The 25514-nt window shown below is 43.9% G+C and overlaps 1 protein-coding gene across 1 annotated transcript in view; it reads left to right on the forward strand.

Annotated features, from left to right (window-relative positions):
• The window catches only part of MAN2B2 (mannosidase alpha class 2B member 2), a 331173-nt gene that overhangs the window by 283123 nt on the left and 22536 nt on the right, over nucleotides 1-25514 (forward strand). Inside the window, exons 14-16 of the mRNA XM_086964114.1 lie at nucleotides 1018-1128; nucleotides 16429-16621; nucleotides 22352-22498. Of these exons, the coding sequence (XP_086820240.1) occupies nucleotides 1018-1128; nucleotides 16429-16621; nucleotides 22352-22498 (451 nt within the window). The remainder of the gene's footprint in view (nucleotides 1-1017; nucleotides 1129-16428; nucleotides 16622-22351; nucleotides 22499-25514) is intronic.

Below are 25514 nucleotides of genomic sequence, written 5' to 3' on the forward strand. Positions count from 1 at the left end.
GTTGTAATTTTTCACTGAGGATGATGTAATCGATCGTTGTTTGGTTGTTATATGTAGGACCGACAAAGGACCCAGGACTGAGATTTAGGAGGACCGAGTGCGCTGTCGCCAGCTTGTAAGTTTTTAATAGGTCGTTCAGGGCGATGGTGGCCCCAGGCTGAAGGCGTCGTGTGGTTGATGTCCCTATATTATGTGTGTTGAAATCGCCGAGAATGATGCATTCCAGGGCCGGGTGTTGGAGCATTAAGGACTCTAGGAGGGTTGTCAACGTGGCCAAATATGGGCCCGTGTGAATTGTAGTAGAGATTGACTAATAAAAGCGAGCAGTGACCATTTATCAGGCGGCACCCTTTCAGGATGCCTGCCTGAAGATTGTCTGGAAGATTGGGAATTGCCACGAATTCCAGGCTGAGTGAGTGCTTTATGTAGACACATATCCCCCCTGACGGTCTTCCGAATATGTTAGGCTTTTTTGCAGGTTTTCCATATTCTGCGTATCCTCTTAATGAGAGCGGGTGGAGCTGCCAGGATTCTTGTATGCAGATAATGTCTGCCTCTTCCATGAATGTCACTGCATTTTTGTTAAGAAGCAGCCTTCTGAGTCCTGCGACGTTCCAAGACATGATTTTCAGGCAATCCGGCGGTTGTACCTGTCTGGAGGATTTTTTCGAACGATGGACGTTTTGCCGAGGGGTATCTCGGGGCATCGTGGCTATGTTAGGACCTTGAGTGTAATTGTGTGTTATGTGGCACAGCTATCTTTGGAGATCAGTCATTAAGCAATAACAAAGGTATAGACTCACTTTAGGACCTGCTGATTGTCACTGGATCTTTGCAGCTCTGTATTCTGTAGAGATGTTTATTGCTTCCTTTCGGGAAAATTATTTATAAGTGGCAGAATAGCCATAAAAAGACAGCGCTCAACAATGTTTTGTTCTGAAATGTTTGAAAATGATTAGCTAAGTTTTTTAATGTATGTAAATGTATTTAATCGTGTGTTTGCCTGTGCTTCTTCAGAACTATTATCCAATGGTTAGAACTGCCTACATGGAAGATGAGAACACAAGGGTAGTGCTGCTTTCAGAAAGATCTCATGGTGTCTCAAGTCAAGGAAATGGTCAAATGGAGGTAAGATGGAATGCCATGAATTACCAGCAACATATATTTTGAAGATCATTGAATGGTTTTTTATGATCTGCCTTGATAGCGCTGCTGTTGCCAACAATTATGTGAGAATCGTCATGACAGGGGCTTTGTTTCCCCACCCACATGTTGGGAGCCAAGAATTCATGTATTTATTGAGCAAACGTTGTGTGCTTCCGCAAAATAGTGATTGCCCTCCACGCAGCTGTAATCACTTTGTTTATTTACTCAGCCGCCTGAGCTTGAACTTTCAGGACACACACATTACAATGTAATGCTATTAAAGTGTTTTAGATAACTAGATATTTTGCTGTGATTTGTTTCCCTGTCAGCAGCACAGATGGGAGGAGGGCAGTCATTAACAGCTTAAGCTTGATGGGAGGGCCAAGAAATGTTATGTCTGGTGCTAATATATGTCTTACCTGTTTACTTTGAAATGTTATTACAAGTAGAATAGGCCTGGCTTATTTATTCTGGGAAGTATATGGTAAAGCCAGTAGGCCTCTAACAGTGGATTGTTGACATATTATGCTGCAGAGGCTATTACAATTTGCAATCCTGGACCAACTACCCAGATAAGCCCCCCCCCCCACACAAAGTGGTCAATAAAAAGAAGAAAAAGGAAGCGTTACAACAGACAACACTTCTGTTGCAAAGAAGTGTACACATGGAGATTGCTAACATCAATATTATTTCAATATATTGCAAAATTGATGTGATTAGTATTAAAAAAACATTTGGTACAAAGATATAAGAAGAACAATTACAATATGGTATATGTATCACTAAGGCAATCTAAATGATACAATCCCAGTATAGTACCAATATAGATTGTGCAAAGAACGGACAATACATAATACACAGAAAAATATTTAATTTATTTCTTTGTAAAATATGCTCAATCAGAGAACACAGCCAACACGTGTTTCGTCTTGATAGACTTCCTCAGGGCTTAAGGAACATCAAACGGATATTTCTTCAAAAGAAAAAAGCTGCAGGTAATAGTTCCCAATTCACTGTAAGGCCTTAATTCAAGGTATAGTCTTATACAGTGTGAATTGCCACATGAACAACCAACATTTTCGTTCATTCTGCCAAGCGATCATTAATGAGTGATGATGTCTTGCCAGCATCCGGAGGGAGCGGCACACGACTGAGAGCTCCTAAATAAGATAGGGGCATCCTCAGATCCTGGAATTAACACACATCTGTTGATGTGCTTAGAGCACACCAGACTAATCGTACCGTGGCGACATTGAGCCTGTTGGCACGTTTCACCAATCTTACCTGTCTAGCCAGGCTTGGCAGCAGGGCTAGGTTGCTCCCTTATACAGTCCTGATAAAGACTCGCAGCAAAGGTTCAAACCCCTGAGTGCTTAGTCGAGTCGAAAAGTCGACGCCTTCCCTTGATCAAGACCTGTACCTACTACTCACCGCATTATGAGATTGGAATTTGCATTTAATGCACATTGACGTTTTAAAGATTACTTGTAAACTCTCTATGGACAGGCTTGTTGAAACTGATCTTTGGTATCAATATTTGAAAATGTGTTAAATTGTTGATATCTTATTCTTTGACTCACCAGCTCACTTCCCAAACACCACTATTCTATCCTTTCACTTCTTCTTTTGTGCGCAACCTATGTTCATTAGACTAGCAATTGAGTTGCTTGCTAATAAATATCTTGAAAACTATCAGATAATGTGGTAATTGTGTTTGTGTGGTTCGCTTAATTGTTTGGATGTATAAATAAGTAATTTGGAAGTGCACCAATTTTCTCAATTAAGGTTATTCATTAATTAATTGCAATGGTTCAGGCAATTTAAACTTGACGTGGCTGTGTGTGGATTGGACATCAAATCCACACCCGGCCAGGATCAACAAGGGAGTTTGACGTGGCACCGGGGGATACATCGCACATGCTCATGTGGGGAGAGAGGGGCATATTCAAAGGGTTCATGGATCCCTCAATTTTACAGTGGCCCTCAGAGGATAATCCTTCTGTGCTGGTTCTTAAAGGTGTTACCCCTTTGAGGCCAGGTTTAGCAGAGAACCACGACCAGCTAGTAAAGAAGGTGGTACATTGGATTAATTGCAGGGTGGGTGGCTCGGTGCAACTCCACAATCAGATTAATCTTTTGCGGAGAGTGTCTTGAGTAGGTAATCATCCCAAACCTGCCTACACTGACTGCGTTGTTGTTAATTTTAAAAATAGAGCAGTTGTGAAGGACATTTTGATAGCTTTAACTTTTCTCCATGTTCCATCTTCAATTGATGCACTTACAATGGGCTTTTTTTAATACCCCCAGAAGTGCCCCGCCCTGTCACAGTAAGATCAGCTAGATTGACTTCCAAATAAGGCTATTTATCGTAGCTCATTAAATGGGTCAACTGCAAGTCGTCAGATGGACAATCCTTCAGTAACTATATCAGACTCCGCATACTCTATTGTGAGATCTGCTCTTAGGAACTATTATAATTTCGCTTCATGGAATATGGCTGGACTAGCACCAAAGTTGACAAATCTGGATTGGCTAAACCTTAATAAAAACACCTTGAAGTTCAAGAATCTTGGCTGATAGAAACTGTTTTCATTGATGGATGTATTACTTATTTTACACCTGCTATATCAGGGTCCATGGGTATGTCTAAAGTAGGCTTGAGGACACTAATTTCCCTTACTCTCCCGGTTTGGGTTATTTGGCAAACCTCTACTCTCTCCTTTATCAACATTTGTTGATACGCTGCCAAACTAATTAGCTGTTATTGATTCATTTCTATGAAAATGTCTTTGACACAAGTAACTTTGTTATGGTGAAATCATTGCAAGAAGATATTGAGCGGCAACTGAGAAGCATTAAAAAGGGCAACTATGTGATTGTATGGATGGGGGATTTCAACAGCAAACATTGTCAACTGTCATTGTAGAGTCTTGTGGTGAGGTGGGTGTTGGAGGGGATCCTGTCACACATTTTGCTTAGTCATTATGGAGAAGAGCTCAATCTGTTACTCATGAAATGCAACCTGGTGTTAGCTTTTTAATTCCTTCACTACTGATCCAGTTAGCACCTCTACTTTTATTGGGCGGGTTTTTCCAGTTTAATTGACTTGATTTTATTGTCACAGAATCTTAGAAAATGGATTGAAGAATATGTGTTAGTAGAGTATTCCCTTAGTGACCATAAACTAATAGCTATATCGATCAGAAAGTGTTTTTATAAAAAGGTGGTGAGGAATCCCCTACAGTTGGCCTTGACAAATAATAAAGGGGTGACCATGAGCTGGTCTAAAGTTGACAAAGACGCATTTCAATCAGCCCTAGTAGCCACAACTTATTCTGATTTTTTGTTGTGTCTTTATGAGAAGAATGAGTAGAGGGGTTACAACAATTAGCAGCTATGGGAAAGCACGTGAAATGCTTATTGTCACAAACAGTACTTGTGGTAGGAATCTAATGAAATGGTTTGACTCTAATTGCACTAAGCCTCACAACCAGTTGTTAATGCTAAAATCAATTCCTAGAGATCCAGAGCAGGTGCGTAACTGTAGGAAGGTGTACAAGCAGTGTTAATGACCTAGAAATAAATCATTTGAGAGTAAACCTTTCATACTTTAATAATAGCTAGTGAGCTCAAAGAGAACAATCTTTTTTGGCAGACCATTAATCGTAACTATCTCAAGAAAACATGAAACCTTACCCGGGCACAGTGATTTCACTAAAAGTCTGGGTCAGACATTTCTCGCAATTATACTCGGACCCAGTCTCTATAGAGGATTCTGTTCCTATTGAGACACAAGCCATTTCATCTACAGCACCCTCAACTTCTTTTATACCCTTTCCTGTTACTAGAGATTGAACTGAGTGATGTGACAGAAGCTATTAATAGATGCCCTTCAGGGAAAGCTCCAGGGCTGGATGGGATACCAGTAGACCTTTTCAAGGCAAATATGCCATTGTGGGCTCCCCTCCGGACAAATATCCAGAAGATCGCTTTAATTGAAGGCCCTCTCAAAAATTGTTCACATGTGATCATTGTTCCTATTTTCAAAAAAGATTGTAAGGGGAATCCACAATGTGGCTGACCAATATCGCTTATAAACTCTACTGCCAAAATATTGGGCAGGATTGTGTTGGAGGGTTTGCAAATCTGGGCAAATTAAAATAATGTTGTGTCAGCTGCAATTGGTTTTTCGCACTGGCCTTGGGACAATTGAGCAGTGTCTCAATTTATATCTCTTAATAAACAAGTACACAGTGCCCAAGGAAGGAAAGGTGTATTTAGCCTTTATGGACTTCAGTTTGGGATTTGATTCTGTGAACAGATCAGAGCTTTGAAGTATTATGATTCAACTTGGGTGAGAGATGAATATTGTCAATCTTTTGAGGCAATATCAGTTAGAGGTGACCGCCAGTGTGAGGGTTGGTCCAGGTGGAGAGCCTTTAAGATTGCTGTAGGCTTACGCCAGAGCTGTCTCTGGCCCCTTTTCTTTTCCGGCTGGGTGTCAGCGGGCTTGAGAAACCTCTATTAGATTGTAATGCTGAATGCCCACAGGTAGGCAACCATATTGTTCCAGCCTTGATTAATGCTGATGACACAGTTTTACTGGCTAGAACTGCCAGTGGTTTGCAGCGCCTGTTAAATCAGTTCTGGGCTTGGATCTGATGATAAACCAAGCAAAAGCACATATCATGGTTTTGGCTCCCGGAAAAGAAAGATACAGCCTTTAGAGTGAACAGTGCAAAAATTTCACAGTCTCTTCATATCTATATCTGGTAATTTTGTTTGATGACAAACGTATTTGCCGTCCCTTGAAAATATCTAGAGCAGCTGCTCTGGCAAGAAGTTCAGAGATGGTCCTAAGCTTTGTGACTAGGTTGAGTAGCAAGCTTATTAGAGAACTCATGTCTATGTACAAGGTAAAGTGCTGTCCAAATGGCATTTATAGGTCTGGTCTATGGGGATTCAGCAAACACCCTGGGCTGGAGAGGGCTGAAAATGGTTTTATTAAAAGATTATTGGCTGTTCCTAAAACTACCAGTAACAACATTTGCCATACTAAAATCAGGCTGGGGTAAATCAATGATCTTGTGCAGTTACAATTGCTTCTGCTCTGGTTGAAGATATAGTCCAAGGGTGAAACCTCACTTAATCGGACAGTACTAGCCGACTGCCTGAAGCTTGAGTGAGATCTAAAAATACCCTGGATCTCATACATATTTAATATCTGTACCAGCTTGAAATTAACTGATTCGGAGACCTATTAGACTAGATTCTCTAAATCACTGAGGAAATTGTTTCTGGCCAAATGTACTGAGGAAATAATGTATAACAGTACTGGCAAGTCCGCTGCTTTGGCCCATGTGTCAATTTGTACCAGTCCCGACATTAAAACTCCTTTAATTTAGGTTAGTAATACACATCAGAGGTTTCTGTTAACAAGATTAAGGGTGAATATTGTGCACTTTCTTGTGGCCTGCCCTATACAGGGCACGTATGTTGTCAATTTACCTGCTAGCCCATGCGACAGCTGTTTTGCAAAAGCACGTTGTACTTTCTGCTTTTTTGCAAGTTCTACTTTCCACTAAGAAAGCTGCTTAGATTACTTTTTAAAAATGTTTTAGACCATGCAGGGCAGCTATGGAGTTTTCACAGTCATTGCCAACAGAGAGGATATGTTTTTTAACTGCAACCTTTATACAGCGTGCTATATGGTCAAGGGCACTGAATGTGTCAGGGTACCCTCAGAGGCACCCTGATCTACCGACCCCCGGGACCACGCACATCATTCAGCGAAGACATCGCAGACTTCATCAGCCCGCACGCCCTCCCCTCCGCTGACTACATCCTCCTCGGGGACCTCAACTTCCACCTGGAGAACAACAACGACCGCAACACCACCACCCTGCATGACAACCTCGCCAACCTCGGACTCAAGCAGCTGGTGTCCACCCCCACCCACCTCGCCGGACACACACTCGACGCCGTCTTCTCATCCAGCAAAGACATCGCCTTCAGCCACGCCACGCGACTCCACTGGACGGACCACAGCTGCGTCCACTTCAGCTTCAAAAAGAACACGACCCACCACCACCAGCAACAGGTCGTTTGAAGAAGCTGGAACAAGATCACAGCCGACCAGCTTGCCGCTTCCCTGAGCCAGCACCCTCACGCCAGCTCAGCGAAACCCAGCCAGGCCGCCGACAACCTCACGAAGTGGATCAACAACTGCGCGGACAAACTCGCCCCACTGAGGACCCCGCCCAGCAGACCCGGCAGCAAGAAGGCCCCATGGTTCACCGACGAACTCAAGAGCTCCAAGAAGAACTGCCGAGCCCTCGAGAAAGCCTGGAGAAGGGAGCCAACACCGGACAACATGACCACCCTCAAGCTCGCCACCCGGAAGCACCATCAACTGATCCACGCCACCAAGAAAACAGAATTCAAGGACCGGCTGGACAACAACGCACACAACTGCAAGGAACTCTTCAACATCGTGAAAGAGCTCTCCAACCCCAACGCCGGAAACAACGACATCACCCCATCGCAAGACCTCTGCAACTCCCTCGCCTCCTACTTCCACAACAAGATCGCTGACATACACAACAGCTTCAGCACACACACAACGCTCCCCACGACCGCACCAACGCCCCGCACCACCACCCTCAGCACCTGGACCCCGATCAACACAGAAGACACCATCCGCACTATGAACTCTATCCACTCCGGATCTCCGACCGACCCCCTGCCCTCACCACGTCTTCAACAAGGCCGACGCGGTCATCGCACCCCACCTGCGGGACATCAACACCTCCTTCGACACCGCCACCTTCCCTGAGAGCTGGAAGCACGCCGAACTCAGCGCTCTACTAAAGAAACCAACATCGGACCCCACCGAACTCAAGAATTACCGCCCCATCTCGCTCCTCCCGTTTCCAGCCAAAGTCATCGAGAAGACCGTCAACAAACAGCTGGCCGCCTTCCTCGAGACGAATGGATCCCTCGACCCCTCACAATCTGGCTTCCGAGCCAACCACAGCACCGAGACCGCCCTCATCGCTGCCACCGATGACATCCGAGCCCTGCTGGACAACGGAGAAACAGCGGCCCTCATCCTCCTAGACCTCTCCGCGGCATTCGACACTGTCTGCCACCGCACCCTAGTGCAGCGCCTCAGCAACGTCGGAGTCCAGGAGAAGGCACTGGAATGGATCATCTCCTTCCTCGACGGAAGAACACAGAGAGTCCGCCTACCACCGTACAAGTCAGAGGCCACCGAAGTCATCTGCGGCGTCCCTCAAGGATCCTCGCTCAGCCCCACCCTCTTCAACGTCTACATGAGCCCCCTCGCGGCCATCGCACGCCAACACAACCTCAACATCATCTCCTACGCTGACGACACCCAGCTGATCCTCTCCCTGACCAACGACCCCGCTGCCGCCAGAGCCAACCTTCACGAAGGGATGAAAGACGTAGCCGAGTGGATGGCGACCAGCCGCCTGAAACTGAACTCTGACAAGACGGAAGTCCTCATCCTGGGCTCCTCGCCCTCCGCCTGGGACGACTCCTGGTGGCCCCCCGCCCTGGGCACCGCACCCAAACCGACAGACCACGCACGCAACCTAGGCTTCATCCTGGACTCCTCCCTCTCCATGACCAGACAAGTCAACGCCGTCTCCTCGTCGTGCTTCAACATCCTGCGCATGCTACGGAAGATCTTCCGGTGGATCCCCACCGAGACCAGGAAGACGGTCACCCAGGCCCTCGTCACCAGCCGGCTGGACTATGGCAACGCCCTCTACACCGGAACCACCGCCAAGCTCCAGAAGAGACTCCAGCGGATCCAGAACGCCTCAGCCAGACTCATCTTCGACATCCCCCGACGCAGCCACATCTCCGGACATCTGAGAGACCTGCACTGGCTCCCCGTCAACAAGAGAATCACCTTCCGTCTCCTCACCCACGCACACAAAGCCCTACACGACCAAGGCCCGAGCTACCTCAACAACCGCCTCAACTTCTACGCTCCCAAACGCCATCTCCGATCAACCAGCCACGCCCTCGCCGCCGTCCCCCGCATCCGAAGAGCGACAACAGGAGGAAGGTCCTTCTCCTACCTGGCCGCCAAGACCTGGAACTCCCTCCCGACCGACCTGCGCCTGACCCAAGACCACCTCTCCTTCAGGAAGAAGCTCAAGACCTGGCTGTTCGAGCAGTAGCGGCACCCCCCCCCCCACCCCCCCCATGCGCCTTGAGACCCTCCGGGTGAGTAGTGCGCTATATAAATGTCTTTGATTGATTGATTGATTGATTATGAATTCTCTTTTTAATGTTTGTTTTATGACGTCTTTTTTTATGTATTATTATCTTTACTGCATTTCCTGTAATGTTTTATGCAAGTTTACTTAGTGCCTCTATTATGGTCACTTGATGATCGAATAAGGAATAATGTCTGACTGACTGACTTAGTGAAGAGCTAAATGTATCAATACCCACCGATGAATTAGCTGGTCGGGACGTAAGCATAAAGCCTATGCATGGTATGAATAGAAGTATGATGTGCGAGTAGGGGCAACTCTCCACTTGTTTGACCTAGAAAGGATTAGGCAATCTATAGGGATCCTTGAAATATTGGTCCCGACTTAAGCCTCAGTATCTTCTAGGAAGCCTGAAAGATGTAGACCACGAGGAAGGATACTTGGGTAATTAGACCCCACAGTGTCCGAATCTGATTTATTACTGCAAAGGTAATATTCTGATAGTAACGTTTGTTCCAGGTATGACTCGGGAAGCCTTGGACTATTTTACCGTTCGGATCCTTTGAAATATCTCTAAGTGCACCCTAAAAGAGATCAGGTCGAAGCCCGCAGTGGAAGTATTAAGCTGCATTATGAAAACAATATGAAAAGCATGCCATCAGGATTTCCTGAAGGGTGAGAGTTTTATGGTAAAAATCATTCATGGACTGGACCTGTACAGGACCCCTTCTTTTAGTTTACATATGCTCATTTCTGGGAAGTTAGGGAATTCCAACTGTTCTTCTCTCTCCCTCCCTTTGATTATTTACGAATAACCTGACCCTACATCAGAGAGCCCATCAAAGCTACATACAGTTCAGGAAACGCTTGGGAACTAAACTTTTCAATTTCACTTACAATTTACCTCAATGCGGAATAGGAGCAGCAACTGAATAACATGAGAAGAGATTTCTTTTCACCAGATCAGACTATATTGTCCTCCATCCTGTGCCATCCAGACTTTTTGTCAAACATTCAGTGCTTTGAAGTAACCAAAGGAGAACATGGAGCACTTAACTAAGTAATTGGCGGTTTTTACTTTAACCTGTAGTACCCACCAAATCTTTACAGCAGACTAGATATCGTCAAATATACAAAAAACAGGCCTAACCCCCCTGTCATTCCAAATATTGTCTGAGTCCAAGATGGCTTATGAGAAGCTTTCTGTAAATCAAATCTCTCATGTTGCAGCTCTTCCTAACAGAAGAGATCATAGACGTATTCACTTTTCCCTTAAGCTGCCAGAGCAGTGGCTGTTTCTTTCGCTGGTCCATCATGGTTACACACAAGGTAGGTAAGCCTCCAGGCCAGTGTGGTTACTACCGGCCAATATCCTTGCTCCATTTGGAGGTAGAGGTGCTGTCAAAGGTCTTGGCCAGTAGACTGGCGTCCGTCATCACTGCTGTGGTCCACATAGACCAGTCTGGCTTGATGCCTAACAGGAGTACTTGCTATAACCTGCTTCACTTGGCGAGCGACGCTTCAGCCCAGCAGATGGTGTTTATGGCACTGGACACATCAATCAATGGCCTTCAACAGTATTGAGTGGCCTTATTTATTTTTGGCGCTCAATGTGCTGGGCTTTGGCCCCATCTTTTGTAGCTGGGTGAAACTGCTCTACCATGACCCACAGGCCAGAATAAGGGTCAATGGTGCGCTGTCAAGGCCCTTCTGGCTGTAAAGGGGCACGAGACAAGGCTGCCCCCTGTCGCCGTTGTTGTTTGGCCTAGCGCTGGAGCCCCTGGCACACTGGATTAGAACAGACCCGATGATCTGGGGCATAGAGGCACCGGGGGTTGGGAGAAGCGAATTTCGCTCTACGCGGACGACATTCTTCTATATCTTGCAAGACCGTACTACTTCATAGCAAGGGTACTCCATATTTTCAAACTGTTCGGGAGATACTCTGGATATACCATTAATTGGTCTAAGTCATGGTCTTTCCGCTGTACGCCCCCCCCCAGACTGCTGACGGGGTGTGTTGCTCCAGTGGCAATGGCGAAGTTGAAGTATTTGGGAATTTACATCACCCGAGACCACCAGATATTTCTGAAGAGGAATCTTGTCCCCCAATTGGATTGACTTGATGCAAATGCTCTCCACTGGCGCACCCTAAAACTGTTCCTCATGGGCAGAGCCGCCCTGTATAAAATGATGGCCCTGCCACGCCTATTGTACGTCCTGCAGAACACTCCCTGTCCAGTCCCTCCAACAGTCTTTAAGCATGTGGCCACTCCAAAAGAGGTTCGGACGCTGTTGTAGCAGGGAGGTTCACCCAGAATAGCGCTCCACAAACTACAGAAAGGAGTGTACGATGGCGTCCTGTCTGTCCCAGATATTTGGTTATATTATTGGGCCTCACAACTACTAGTCATAAATGATCGGGTCTACGCTGACAGCAATGAGCCAGCCTATAGGGTGGACAGGGCCGCCATGCTGAGAGGCGACTGTGAGCCGCTCCTGTACATCCATAGGCTGTGCCCATGGTGGCCTACACATACCGCAACAGTTGTGGCGTGATGGCGCCAAGCGAACAAGTTTCTGGGATGACACTGGAAGCTAACCAGTCGGACAACCCTACAGGACCTACTGAGGGAGGTAGCCTCATTAAAAGGCTTCAGAGGCTGGCAGACAATAGGCATTGAACTCCTGGGAGATGTGTGGAGGAGCAGGCCCCCTGCCCTTCGAAAATTTACAATAGGAATATAGCATGATCCTGACGCAAAGATATCATGATTTGAGGCTGATGCACGCCCTGCGGGAACACATCCAGCGGTGCTCACTTATCCACGACCACTCTCGTTTGGAAGACAGACTGTTAATTGATCCCATCCCCGAAAAGGCAATCTCCAGGATATACCGCAAACTAATAACTAACATACCAAACCCCCTGACTGCCCTACGAGCGGCATGGGTCGACGACCTAGGGAACATCTAAGACGAAGATTGACTTGAGGCACTGCAGAGCCCCAGCTAAATTTCAATCCACACAAGATTCAGGCTGGTTCAGCTCAATATACTGTATCACTCTTACTATCCCCGCACACTTCTACACAAATGGGGTAGGGCACAAACAGTGCTTTGCGCTAGGGGAGGCTAGCGGGAGGGTTCCTTCTTCCACATCATTTGGGAGTGCCAGGAGGTCATCCGGTTCTAGCGGAGGGTCACAACAGTTATATCCATGGTGTCAGGAGTGGAGGTCCGAATGGATGCTAGATGGCTCTTCTGAATGATTTGGGGTGAGACAGACTTTCCCAGGCACGTCGGTCTCTGGCTGGCCCTAGTGGCGAGGATTGCAAAGAGAAACATTGCAAGGAGATGCGGGCTCCCCAACCACCGTCTTTGAAGGAATGGGAGAGGGACCAATACTGGTGCCAGCGAGCTGAGGAGACGGGTGTGTCTGGAAGTGGGAGAAAATATGGGCACCTTGGCGCAAATATAGACTGACTACGGGGGGGTGCGGGACCCTTTGCAGTAGTTCCACCCAATAGGGAAAGTAAGTTTGGTTTCCTATAAAATGCCTCAATCCGGTTCCAGATGGCGGGTGCTCTGTGTATTTACCGGTGGGTAGAAAGCTCCATACCCCTCTTGGGGGACGTTAATGTCATGAAGCAACCTAATGATGTACATGCATATGTGGTTCTTAATTTGTATGGTCTTGTGAGCGAAGTTAATAAAAAGTTTAAAAAAAAAAAAGCAAAAAGCTTGTAACGCAGTATTAAAGGCAAGTTTAGTTACAATTCTGAACTTGTTACTCTCTTCATATAACCTACTAAAGAGCTACAGGTTTCTACTGAGGATGATATGCTGAGTACAAGAACAGTAGTGTTTCAGCAGTTTCACCCCTGTCCCTGAGATTACAGAGGAAGTGAAAGAATCCTTAAAAGGCTGATATTCCAAAATTCCTACCATGCATTTACCCTCTTGTCAGAGGGAATATGGATCTATCTTCCTTCAGTTAAAATTGATAAAATGTTTCCTAATATAATGAGACATTGAAGAGCCATCGAGAGAAGGGTTTTCATGACCGAATATGTAAGTGTGGGTTACAAGTTATGCAGTTTATGCGTCGCAATCTCTTGTCCTTTTTTTATTTTTTATTTCAGTGTAAGCATTCCAGGGAAGACTAATTCAAATAAAAAAATACACTCACTCATTACTCATAAGGTACGTAAGAAAACTCTTTTTCTACAGACAATTTAATACAGGTCCAACAAAATCTAAATCCATACTCTCCTCCTCCCAGCTCTTACATTACAGTGCTTCATTCAATCCTCAATCTTTATACCCAAAGTGCTTCGCATCTAGAAAGTGTCAGTGCTTCTTTAAAGTGCTAGTGCACCAAGCAGCCCACAATAATTTTATATCCAACTCTAAAGTGCCTTATTCTCTTGGCCTCTATAAATGTCACTAAAGGTTGTGATAAAAACCATAACTCTACTGCTCCCAGGTCCATTTCCTATAATATTGAGCAAGATACCGGGCGTCCCTCTTACCAACGTTCAACCCTTCTACCAGCCTGGAAGCAGTAGAGGATGTCCAGTGCATAGTATTAGGAAACAGGCAAACATCATTGCTATATATAAAAGATGCTCCATGTCATTTTGATGTATCCTCTCATCCGCCTAGAGACCCAAAAGGACCATTTTCGGGGATAGAGAGAATGTCTCTTTCAATTGATTCTGCCTCCTGCATGAAGTGCCGCGCTCCTCAAGAACATCTCCTAGTGTCCACAGGACGAGAACATGCGCAACCATCTCCTACCTGATCACATAAAGCAGGAAACACCTTATTAACTAAACGATCCAACATCGTACCATTAAAAAAAAAAAAAAAAAAGCCATGTGGTGAAAATTTACCAGCACCATCTGGTAGATAAGTGCTATTTTGAGCATTAAGTTCATTTTGAGATTGTGAGACAATTCCCATCTTGATATGTCACTCCAAGTGATTGAGGTAACAGAACCGTGGGTAACATCATACAAGCTTCTTTGATGGCCTTTGTCGTCATAAGTCTTGAGGTGGTTTCATATTCGGCGAGTAAAGCTATGGCATTGGTGATTGACTTTATATAACCAGAAGTCATCAGTATAATGAGAAATGTTTTAAAAGTGACTTTCCCTGGCAGGATTGCTATAGTCGTTTCTAGTTGTTTCACCTGGATAGTTATATCACCACTACACGGAGAAAAGATAAAAAGGGTGTTCCTGCTAACCCCTGAATATAATCTAAAAGATAGTAGCAGCAGACCAGTAGTGAGAACTGGAACAGGCACGATTTTGTACAGAATACTAATTGTTTTTGTAAAAACGACTGGTGACACGTTCCCTGCAGACCATTTCACACAAGTTAATGTCCCGCAATCACCATATCACATGCAAATCTATTGCAACACATACCATCAGGGAAGAGCATGCATGGCCCAGACAATGGAAGCCGGCAGCAGTGGAGTTCACTGCTGGTATTGGGGCTAGGGTACCATGTTGGGGAACATGCTGGCCCTTACTAGCTATGAATCCCAGCGAGGGAATCTGCACCATAGCTGGGTATGGCCCTACACGTTGTGGTGACCCGAGAGGGAATTTGGAAGTAGTTGACTTTTCGGTCAGTTCTGCAACATTGCATGACTTAAGAAAAGTAAAGAAAACACTTCAGGAGCACTGATACAGGTTTTTTTTACAGAGAAGTGACATCAACAAAAAAACAAAAGGCAAAGGCTTGGAATGAGAGAAATCCATGTGCATAAGCACTAAGCAAAAATGTGACGGACAAGGAATTCAGCATTGAGGATTCACTGGTGCAGGATCTGCTGTAGCGAAGGTGCAACACACAATTCATCTTGAGTCGTTGGGAAGTGACCGATATTATCCAAGTTGTTGAGTGTATCAAAATTAATCTCACTTGCGATCCTCCTCCTTCTGTTGTACGTCAGAATATCAGGTAGAAAAATATTGTCTAAAAAAATAGTGTAGCCAGAATATCAAGTTTAACAATATTAAAAACATTTACAATTTTTTACTTATATATGTGTCTATAAGAAATGTTTTAGCCAGAGCCTTGAAAAAGGGATGGCGAGAATACATCTTGAGAATTTAGTGTATGACGAACAATTTAAGGACTCCCCAATCATAGGCCGTGCCAAAGGTCTTTCTAAGGAACACCAAATTTGCAATTTGATGTTTTTTTTTTAGTTTATGGAGCCATCAAATTGAACCAAAAATTAGCTGTGCATGAGAGGCAAGAGAAATAAAGATAGAAATACCACATGTGGGTAACCTGCAGATAAGGTCCAATCCTTTATCTCGACAGAAGTCCATCGCCCCCGTTATCTGAACTCTGGGTACAGGTTTTTGCTTTCGGAGCACAAGGCTCTGGCACTAGCTTTCAATCTTGATCTGCTTAATGTACAGAAATGCATTTTTATATATGAACATGTGTGCCAGAGGCAGGCCTTAAGTTGACTGTGTTCTTGAACTGTCAGCCAATGAAGTTTCCCCCTTGGGAAATAATATGGTCTGTTCTGAGTATATTTACCACTGCTCTTGCTGGTAGGGGTTTATTCATGTGCAACCTTCAATAGTTTTTTAATCCTAACCACTAATACTGAGTTTCATTAGTATGGTTTAAAGCCCACTAAATTGCCGTAGCAATTTCAGCTTGATGAACACAGAAATGGTTGGATCTCTTGTTGTAGCTTTATATACTAGCCAGATGATGCAATGATACGCTTCACTTCTTTCTGCGTTGCCACATTAGAATCTATACTGCTCCTTATTCAGGACTTAAACCTTTTGTCTTTTGAATATTTTAATGAGTTTGATTCTGTTCACTATGTTAGATTTAGCAGTGTTTTATTTGAAATCAACATGAGCAAAGTCCACCTGTCTCAATTACATTTGACTTTCGAAAAGTTCAGCAACACACACAAGTTGTCTCCTTATTAGACTGATGTAAATTTTTGTTTACACTTTTGTTTCTATAATAACAGGTCATGCTTCATAGAAGATTGTGGAACAACCTGGAATGGGACCTGAATTACAACCTCACTCTGAATGACACATCGGTAGTTAGGCCCATTATTTGGCTAATCATTGGATCTAAACCACTTACTGATGCACTGTATCAAAGAAGTGGATTAGCATTGGAACATAGACCAGTTGTAACTTTTGGTCAATTTGCAGGTAATATAATTAGTATAACTTATCTTTATATGCAACCAATTTTATTGAAGTGATTGTCATTTCCTTCTAAAAACTAGTGTTTGACTGCCACATCTTTCAGGGTATTTCCTTTATCTCAAATAATATTAGAAAGACTGAGTTAGGTACGAAACGAGAAAGGAATGATGTGTTTTATGAATTGCAACCTTAAGTACAAATTTGGTAACTGCCACATTTCATTAGATTGACAGACATTTCTAGCTAGTGCGAGGATAGCTCATTCATGCACATAACCTTAAAATTAAACGTTTCCAGCAGCAGAACTTTCAATGGTTCATTTTTAGAGTCCAGGTGCATGTGCATAGAAAACATAAAGCTGTTATGTTTTTCCCAAAGGGAATATGTTTGTTCGAGGCTTGTGTGGCTGTAGATACACATGCTGAGCATAATCTTGCCATTTAGTGCTGGGCTTAAATGTGTGCAAGTTTTTTTTTGTTTACTCCTTTCTGTGACTCCTCCTTTTGGTGGCAATGCACATAGTCATCGACTGCCTTGTTAGATTGTTTTCTTCCGCTGTCAGTTTTGGACGTGTGCTCTGGTTCAGTACTGTTGTGCTGCACATTTATTCGGTTCATCCCTTTTCTGCGTCGGAATTGTTTTTGATTGCGGTCCTCTGTATCTCTTCCATTCACCAGGTTCATTGGGGCAGTTTGCCATTAACCGCAGCCCTACTTGGGCCTTCGCTCTTCGGGGCCTTATTGTGTTTCTTAGACATATCCCCTCACCATGTCCATATGATGATAGAACAGACAACCTTTTATTTCTGTCCTCAGTGTCCTACTAAATTCTCTTGCACCGATCTCCGCCAGGTCTACAATCTGTGCATTTCCCCTGAACATGACGATATCAGTTGCAAGGCTAGCCATGCCTTCAGGTTGAAGACGTCTTTTTGCAACCATCCGGCTTGATGTCTCAAAATGTTTTGAAGGATTGCGGCCAACACACCCTTGGCCACTTAGGACAAACATAGCAAACTGAAAAATATGATAGACGGAGTGCTGAAACTTTTCAACCACTCACCTGCCAGATGGAGATCTGGGTTTAAACCATCGTTCATGCCCAGATGTGAGTCCATTGCTCTCTGAGTCACTGGATTCAAGGCAGCCTGGCTGATGAGGGGTGATACCCCGAAACCGGTCCCAAGATGCTTGTTTCCAGTCCAGATAGGACCTGGCCTTGCAGTTTGGGCTGGACCTTTCCCATGAGGGGCAGAGTCAAGACGGATTTGCATATGCCAGGGTCCAAACTAGGGTGGCATAGTGAGCAAAAGAACGACGGATTAAACACATATCTCTTGACTGGGAGTGAGTGGTTGAAAAATGTCAACACTCCGTCCATCGTCTTGTGTTTGCCCAGTACTCCTTCAATACCTCCCAGAAGAGCACAAAAAAGAGGCTTACAAATAGCTTCTCAGTGAAAGTTGATTTCCAATACTACCATATGTTGTGCCCTAGATGCTGCAGACACTGCGGCTAGGGGTGTATTATCCAGTTTTTTATTGCGTAGACATGCTTGGCTTCAGGTCTTCAGTTTTAAACCAGAAGTCCATCATATTCTGCTGGCTCCTCCCTTTGATGAGAAACATTTTTTAAGCCCTCAGTTAGATCATTTATTGGAAAAGATTTAAAAAAAATACCAAAACAACCAAAGCCTTGGAGCACTGCAACCACCTTCCCAGCGTGGCTCCTTTCACCACTTATCCTACAGTGGAGGGTCCAAAACAAAATCTCCTGAAACCTTCTCTTCATAGCAGCGGCACAAACTCTTATAAACTCTTACAAAAGTAACAACTCTAAAGGCAGAGGCAAAGGCAGATTGACCAAACTATACGTCACCAGTATTTAGCCCTGACTTACCTTTCATTCCCCCCGATCACACCACACCTGTCTGGGGACGTCTACAGGGGTTTCCATATAAAGGTCCCAGAGCTGCTATCCATCCTTCCTCACCTGATTGGCTAGGTAGTCCTCATCACAACAGACAACATGACAACCATGTACTGTCTCCAAATGCAGGGGGCACCAAATCCCTGCTGCTTTCTCATTTAGCCCAGACCATTAGGAGGTGGGCCCTCCAGCACAACAGTCACCTGTTAGGGGAGTACCTACCAGGAGAAGACAACAGCTTTGCAGGTCTCCTCAACAGGAGGCACCAACACGTCTGAGTGGGAACTCTACTCCCAGGTCCTCCACCAATAATTCCAATGTTGGGTAGCTCCACAAATAGACCTCTTCGCCACAGCAGAAAACGACAAATGTCCAAACCTCAACTCCAAGTTCTCACACCCACAGCTTAAGAGCAAGGCACTATGGGTGAGTAGGGCAGGGATATATGCTTACACTTTTCCTCCTCTCCCACAGCTTTCGTATTTATATCACAAACTTCAGTTGACTCCCCAACCGGCAGGAGCTTCTCACACAGAACCATGGATAAATCAGAAAACCGAGCCCCAGGTTCTTCAACCTTGCAATCTGACTCCTGAAATCTTAGAATTTGGTTATCTCAAGTCTCACAGGAATGTCTGGACATTCTCAAAGAGGTGCGCACACCTACTACCAGGGCCTGGTATGCTGCTAAATGAAAAAGATTTGTTTACTACTGTCACTCCTATCACATTGATCTTTTAGCAGCCAAAGTACAATACATTGCCTGCTATTTATTTCACTTGTACATCTCTGGTTTAGCCTTTACATCCATAGGGCTACACCTAGCGGCAGTAGTTGCATACCTCCAAAATAGGCAACATACAACCCTATTCAGAATCCCAGTAATTAAAGCCTTTATTGTAGGTCTTAAAAGAATCATTCCTCCTCAGGTGCCACCAGCTTTGACATGGAATCTTAATATTGTATTGGCAAGACTTATGGCCCTCCATTTGAGCCCCTCCAATCCATCCCCCTCCAGTTTCTGTCCTGGAAAGTCTCATTCCTAGTTGCTATCACTTCCCTTACACATGTCAGTGAGCTTCCAGCTCTAACCGTGGAAGAACCCTCCTTCAAAATACACAGAGATAAGGTTGTACTCTGGGCAAACCTAAAATTTCTCAATAAGGTGGTTCCACAGTTTCACCTAAATCAATCCATTGAGCCTCCTGACCTTTTTTTTACTCAACCTGACTCAGTTGGGGAACGGGTTCTACATATTTTAGATGTAAAACCAGCTCTCAGGTATTACATTAACAGGACTAAATCTTCATGAAAACTCAACAATTTGTTGTTGCTTTCTTCAAACCTCACAGAGGAATAGCCATTTCTAAATCAGACATTACAAGATGGATTTTAAAAAGCATCCAAACATCCTATGCCAAAGCTAAAAGAACTTTACCCATTCATCCTAAAGCCCACTCTACTCATAAAAATTGGACTTCAATGGCCTTCCTAGGAAACATCACTATAGCTGACATAAGTAAAGCATCATCTACACCAGATAAGTTTCCAAAACATAACTGTGAAGATGTGCTGGCCAATTAACAAGGCAATGTGGGCCAAGCAGTTCTACGTACACTTTCAAACAACTGTAATTACCACAGGCTAGCCACCCCATATAAAGGAGGACTGCTTTATAATCTATGTTCAGCATATTTATCTACAGCCACACATGCCTGAAACGGAAAAGGTTACTTACCAGGTAAGCATCTCTTTGTGGCATGTATTATTGTAGATTCACATGCACCCACCCACCTCCCCTGATTCCTATGCGAGTTATAGTTGCTGTCACTCAGTTTACACCAACTCCTTTCACATGGACATTTCCATATACTAATTTCCTCCTCACCCGCCATGTGGGAAAACAATCTAACAATGGAGATGATGAGTCATGCACATTACCACAGAAAGAAGGAGTCACCGTACCTCGTGACTCAAAGACTTTCTTTGAAGAAAATCAACTTGCACACATCTGAGCCCAACACTAGAGACCAGGATTTTTCTCACCATGTGAATGAATCTACAGCACTGGATGCCACACACAGATGCTTAATGACCAACATTTTCCTTCTGTGTGGAGTTACACCTTACACTAAATAACCGTAAAATATGGAGCTATTGTTCACACTCAATATTCACACTTTTGCCAGCACTAATGTGTGTTGAGATGCAGGACATTCAAGCATAAATGCTCCTGCTCGCCCTAGACTGGCTGATTTGTCGGCATTCTGCATTTGGCCACCCTTTTCTCTCCTACATAGAGTGAATCTCCTTTTGTGGCCAGATGGTCAGGTTCTGCACCACAGCCCCAAACTCTGTGGCTGTACACATTGCAGTTAAACAGTGCAAGATAAAGTTCTTTTGCCTCTCAGATAAGGTCACTAACTTTATCTTGACAACAAGAGGGCTGATATACATCTATCTATGGAGGCCATGGGGCTAGGCCTGTTCAGTAGGGCGAGTCGTAAGGCATCAACACCTTTGAAGCTCACCTTTTCAACATACTGCAATTCGCGTTGTCTCTTGCTCATCAGGGCCTTGCAGTGGCTACATTTAAAAGCTAGTTAGCAGCCCTCTCTGCTTTCATGTATCTTTTTGATTAATCTTCCCTGTTTAGATCACCGCTAGCGGCTTGTTTTCTGGAAGGTTTGTGCTAACTGTTCTCTCCTACTCCTTTTATTGTTCCTCAGTGTGATTTGAACTTTGTATTGACCTTCTTGCTTAGTCTCTGTTGACTGGTTTGAATCCAAACTACAGAATCTGTTGGTGGCAGGTACTTCTACTTGCATGATTGCAGAACTTCAGACGCTATCACTTTGTTCACTTATCACCAATCTTTTTTACTAAGATATGTTGGTTCTTCTTACCTGCCCATCCTCCCTAACCAAAGTGGTTTCTGCATTCTATATGGCCCAGACTATCACTTTTTCATTCCTCATGCACGTGGAAATGAAGGAGGAAGTAAATATGCCAAGACTTGATCCCAAGCATAAAGTATCATAATACATGGACTACACATAACAAGACTTCTCTAGAGCTACCGAAAGGGAAACTTTGTTATGTCATGACCAAGAAAGATCCTCAAGGTGAAACTTATTCTTATTCCACAAGGGCGATGGCCGCCTCCACGGTTCTTTCCAGAGGCGCCTGTGCAGTTTGTGTGGTCATCCTTGCATACTTTTACAAAACATTACTACAGAATGTCTCAGGAATACAGTCACGGGTACTTTGCACAAGCACTGTTTCATAGCTAACCAGCACTACTCAGTCCCTCCTGCCTGAGAAGTACTACTTTGGTCGTCATTCATAAGGCGAGTAATCTGCTGGAAGATATAGCCAACATTTCTGATGGATAAATGATCTTCGTGGAGATTCCTTAGTACCCTCTTTACTCCCCGATGATCTTGTGCTCTAATTAATGAAATCCCATGGTATTGAAACATGTTATGTGCTGCACTTGTAACTTTTGGTTCCTCCATGCATGCCCTGTGGGGCATGGAATGAATATCAGGAACAGACGCGAGCGCACCATTGTTGCATAAATACCCAGTGACGTCGTGCATGGAGGCAGAGCTGTGATTGTCTGGCGCCCCTGGCAACGTTGAAAAGTCCATGCTGGAGAAACCTCTTTGATGATTTATTAAACTATATTTAAGCATTAGCTGAAAACCTCTGTACAGTGCAATTAATACTCATTGTGATCTGACATTGAATTATATGCTCTGTCGTGTTTGCATGAATTTATTTTTGATTGTGTATTTGACAGTGAGCACAAGAAATCAGACGAGAAGGTCTCAAGAGGTTGCTGATGAGTTTGTAACTCTGCCACCCAACCTTCACCTCCAGATCCTGAGCATTCCTGGATGGAACTATAAATCTAATCATACAAAACATATACAGACTATTCATAAAGGTAAGCTTTATTCTTAAATGTTTGTGAAGTACAGTGTGTAATTATCATTGAAGGGGAGTCCCAATCTAAAAATGTGTGGTTGTGGAAAGACCCTTAAATGATTCAAGTGGTAACTGTTGCAGTATTCATATTGAAAGGTATGTAGTGTCCTTAGTGCATTGCTTATCGTAATTTCTTACTTACCAATAGAAGAGTAATTACTCAATACAGTGACGTCACTTGGCCGGCCACACTGAAAGTGTTCCACTCTTTAAAATCTTCCCGAATCTCTTTTAATGCAATTTAAGACGTAAGACACCAAATTAAAAAAAATTCTCACTATAAATGTTTTAGTTTCTATTGGAATTTTCATCTGTCTTGTTAGACAGTTTTAAATATTTGGTTATTCATGCTAATCTCCATTTTGTCAATACCTTGATTAAAAGACTTCAAACTCACAAAATGACTGATATCAAGTTTAAAAGGGTTACCCGTTACTGCTGGTGGGTCATATGTGCGCCATAAAAGTTTGTTATATAGGAAACACAATGGTTTCTGTGGACTAATAGAACTTATACTTGTAGTCAAATGCACAATCGCGATGTAGAGGGTTAACTAATGTCAGAGGGCGAAGGAATCACCAACACAAATGATTCAGTATAACATATTTTATAAATTTTCAAAGGAAACAGAAAGATAGATATATTGTTCCGATTCTAATGAAAAGACATTTGTGCATTGTGTCCCAAGTGAAAAAAGGAACCTAAACCTGTGACAATGTGAATTTTATATATTTTTCCAAAATTTATACAAGTCGACTATCATCAAAATAATTTCTATGTGAACATCAGCTATATACAGTGATACGCGCTGGGCAATGGTTCGCTTCTTCTGTTTGTCGGCCGTGTTTCGGCCCTCTAATCAGTAAAGAGAGCATAAGGCTCATATACTGTTACAAATGCGAAAAATGAATGAAAAGGATGTGTGATGGAGGGTGCACCTGAAATTGTAGCTGCGCAGCCTCGTGAGAATGATGTGCCACATGTGAGAAGTAAAGGAAAGGAGATACTCATAAGAGGACCCGTCCGGGTACTGATGTTGTGAGAAGATATGAAAAGAGGAAGAATAGGCTCCTTTCCCAGCGGCTCATGGGTAAAGTGAGATATATATATATATATGCAAAGGGTGATAAAACTGTTCGATGGACATATATTTAAGGACAGAGGATTTCGTGGATTCTAAATCAAACCTTTCTTTATTATATAAAGAATAGAGGGCATCTCTCAGTTCCTTTTTGGATGCAGTTTCAACTGTACTTGAATCTAACAAAATGTGTTCCTTGTTGATGCTGCGTAAACTTTGTTGCACTCCACTCAACCAAGGGATATCCATCCCTTTCTCACACATGACACAGTCGCTAATAATCTTTCGGGTTAGGGAAGCATCCTGGTTCTTCCACACTGATAGCTAAAAAGAGCAGGTCAGGCACCTATAAAATCAGATGTAAAATTAGGATTGAGTTCCCTGCGATATATATATTGTGGTGTAGAGTTTGGGATACCCAGCAGTCTCCTACAAAACCTATTTACTTCCTGCTGGATGCATGAACCATTTACAATACCCCAAATCTCAGCCCCGTATGTGGCCACAGGAGTGCACTGTAGTTTATAGATTTTCTGAATAGCTAAAATGTCTCCAGTGGTCCTGGTGGGTGGGCTAGGGGGGCAAAGACCAACCCAAGATAAGAGAATGAACGGATACATGTCAGTTTTTGGCTATACTGTGATGGAGCTTATCTCTCGCTTCCCTGGACCACAACACATTAAAAAAGATTTGTTTAAATTGACACACAGATTCAGGCCGCCCATATACCTTACAAAATTTTGTACTAAAATACACAGAGAGTTTGGAGTGCGGCCTATGAGGACCGCATCATCTGCGTATAATAACACAGGGAGAGGTTTCCCATTAATTATGGGAACATCTTGAGTTACAGTTTTCAAAGAGCTGTTCAACCCATTAATATAGATAATGAAGAGAAGAGGGGCAAGACACAACCCTGTCTTACCCCCCTTCATACTTTGATAACTCCTGAAACCTCTCCACCCATGTCAATCCTCACCTGTGCCTGAAGATCTTTATGAAGGTACGCTAAAAAGTGTACCAACGGCTCATCCAGCTCACTTGCCAGGAGGATTGTCCACAGCTTTGACCTATTGACAAGGTCAAAGGCTGTGGACAAATTCATGAATGCTAAATAGACCGGAGACTTCCGTGCAATGGTGTATTTCCCAATAACCATATTAAGGTTAAGGCATTGCTCGACTGCCCACCTTGCTCCGGAAGCCTAGCTGGCATGGCTCTAAAATATCATTGTCTTCTGTCCAGGTTAAAATTTTGTTATACAGAACTCTCCACAATATTTTAGGGTGTTATCTATCAATGATATTGGTCTGTAATTACTCGGCTGGGACCTGTCTCCTTTTTTGAAATTCGGAACTATAATACTCTTAGCCCATGTTTCGGGTAAGGTGGCATGAGTTAAACTATTAAAAACATTCAAAACTAACGGGGCCCAAAGATCTGGGTTCCATTTAATCAAGTCAATTGGCAACCCATCTGGCCCTGGTGCTTTGTTCCCTATGCTCTGTTGGATGGCCTCTTCTACTTCTATGAAAGTTAGCTCTATGATGTCCAGTGGACTGGGCTCATAATGTTCTGTCTCTGGTTGGGGGGGTAGCATAAATGTTTGAAAAATGGTTTTCCCAGGACTCGCTGGAAATATTACTGCTGATGGGGGTTGATAACTGGCCCATTGAACGGAGGTCCCTTACTTGCGACCAGAAGATATTACCCTTTTTTATGCTGGCTGCCTCAGAAAGGGTTTCCCAGCGCTCAGTCAGGAGAACTTTCTTCCTATTTGCAATCGCCGTGTTATATTCCCTCCTTGCCAGCTGAACATCTATAACACACCTCGGGTTGGCTGACAAGACCCTACATAAATTCCTGTTAGCCAATGTACATTCTCGGTCGAACC

The sequence above is a fragment of the Lissotriton vulgaris genome, chromosome 3_2 (genome assembly GCF_964263255.1).
Source record: "Lissotriton vulgaris chromosome 3_2, aLisVul1.2, whole genome shotgun sequence".
In the NCBI taxonomy this organism is placed as follows: domain Eukaryota; kingdom Metazoa; phylum Chordata; class Amphibia; order Caudata; family Salamandridae; genus Lissotriton; species Lissotriton vulgaris.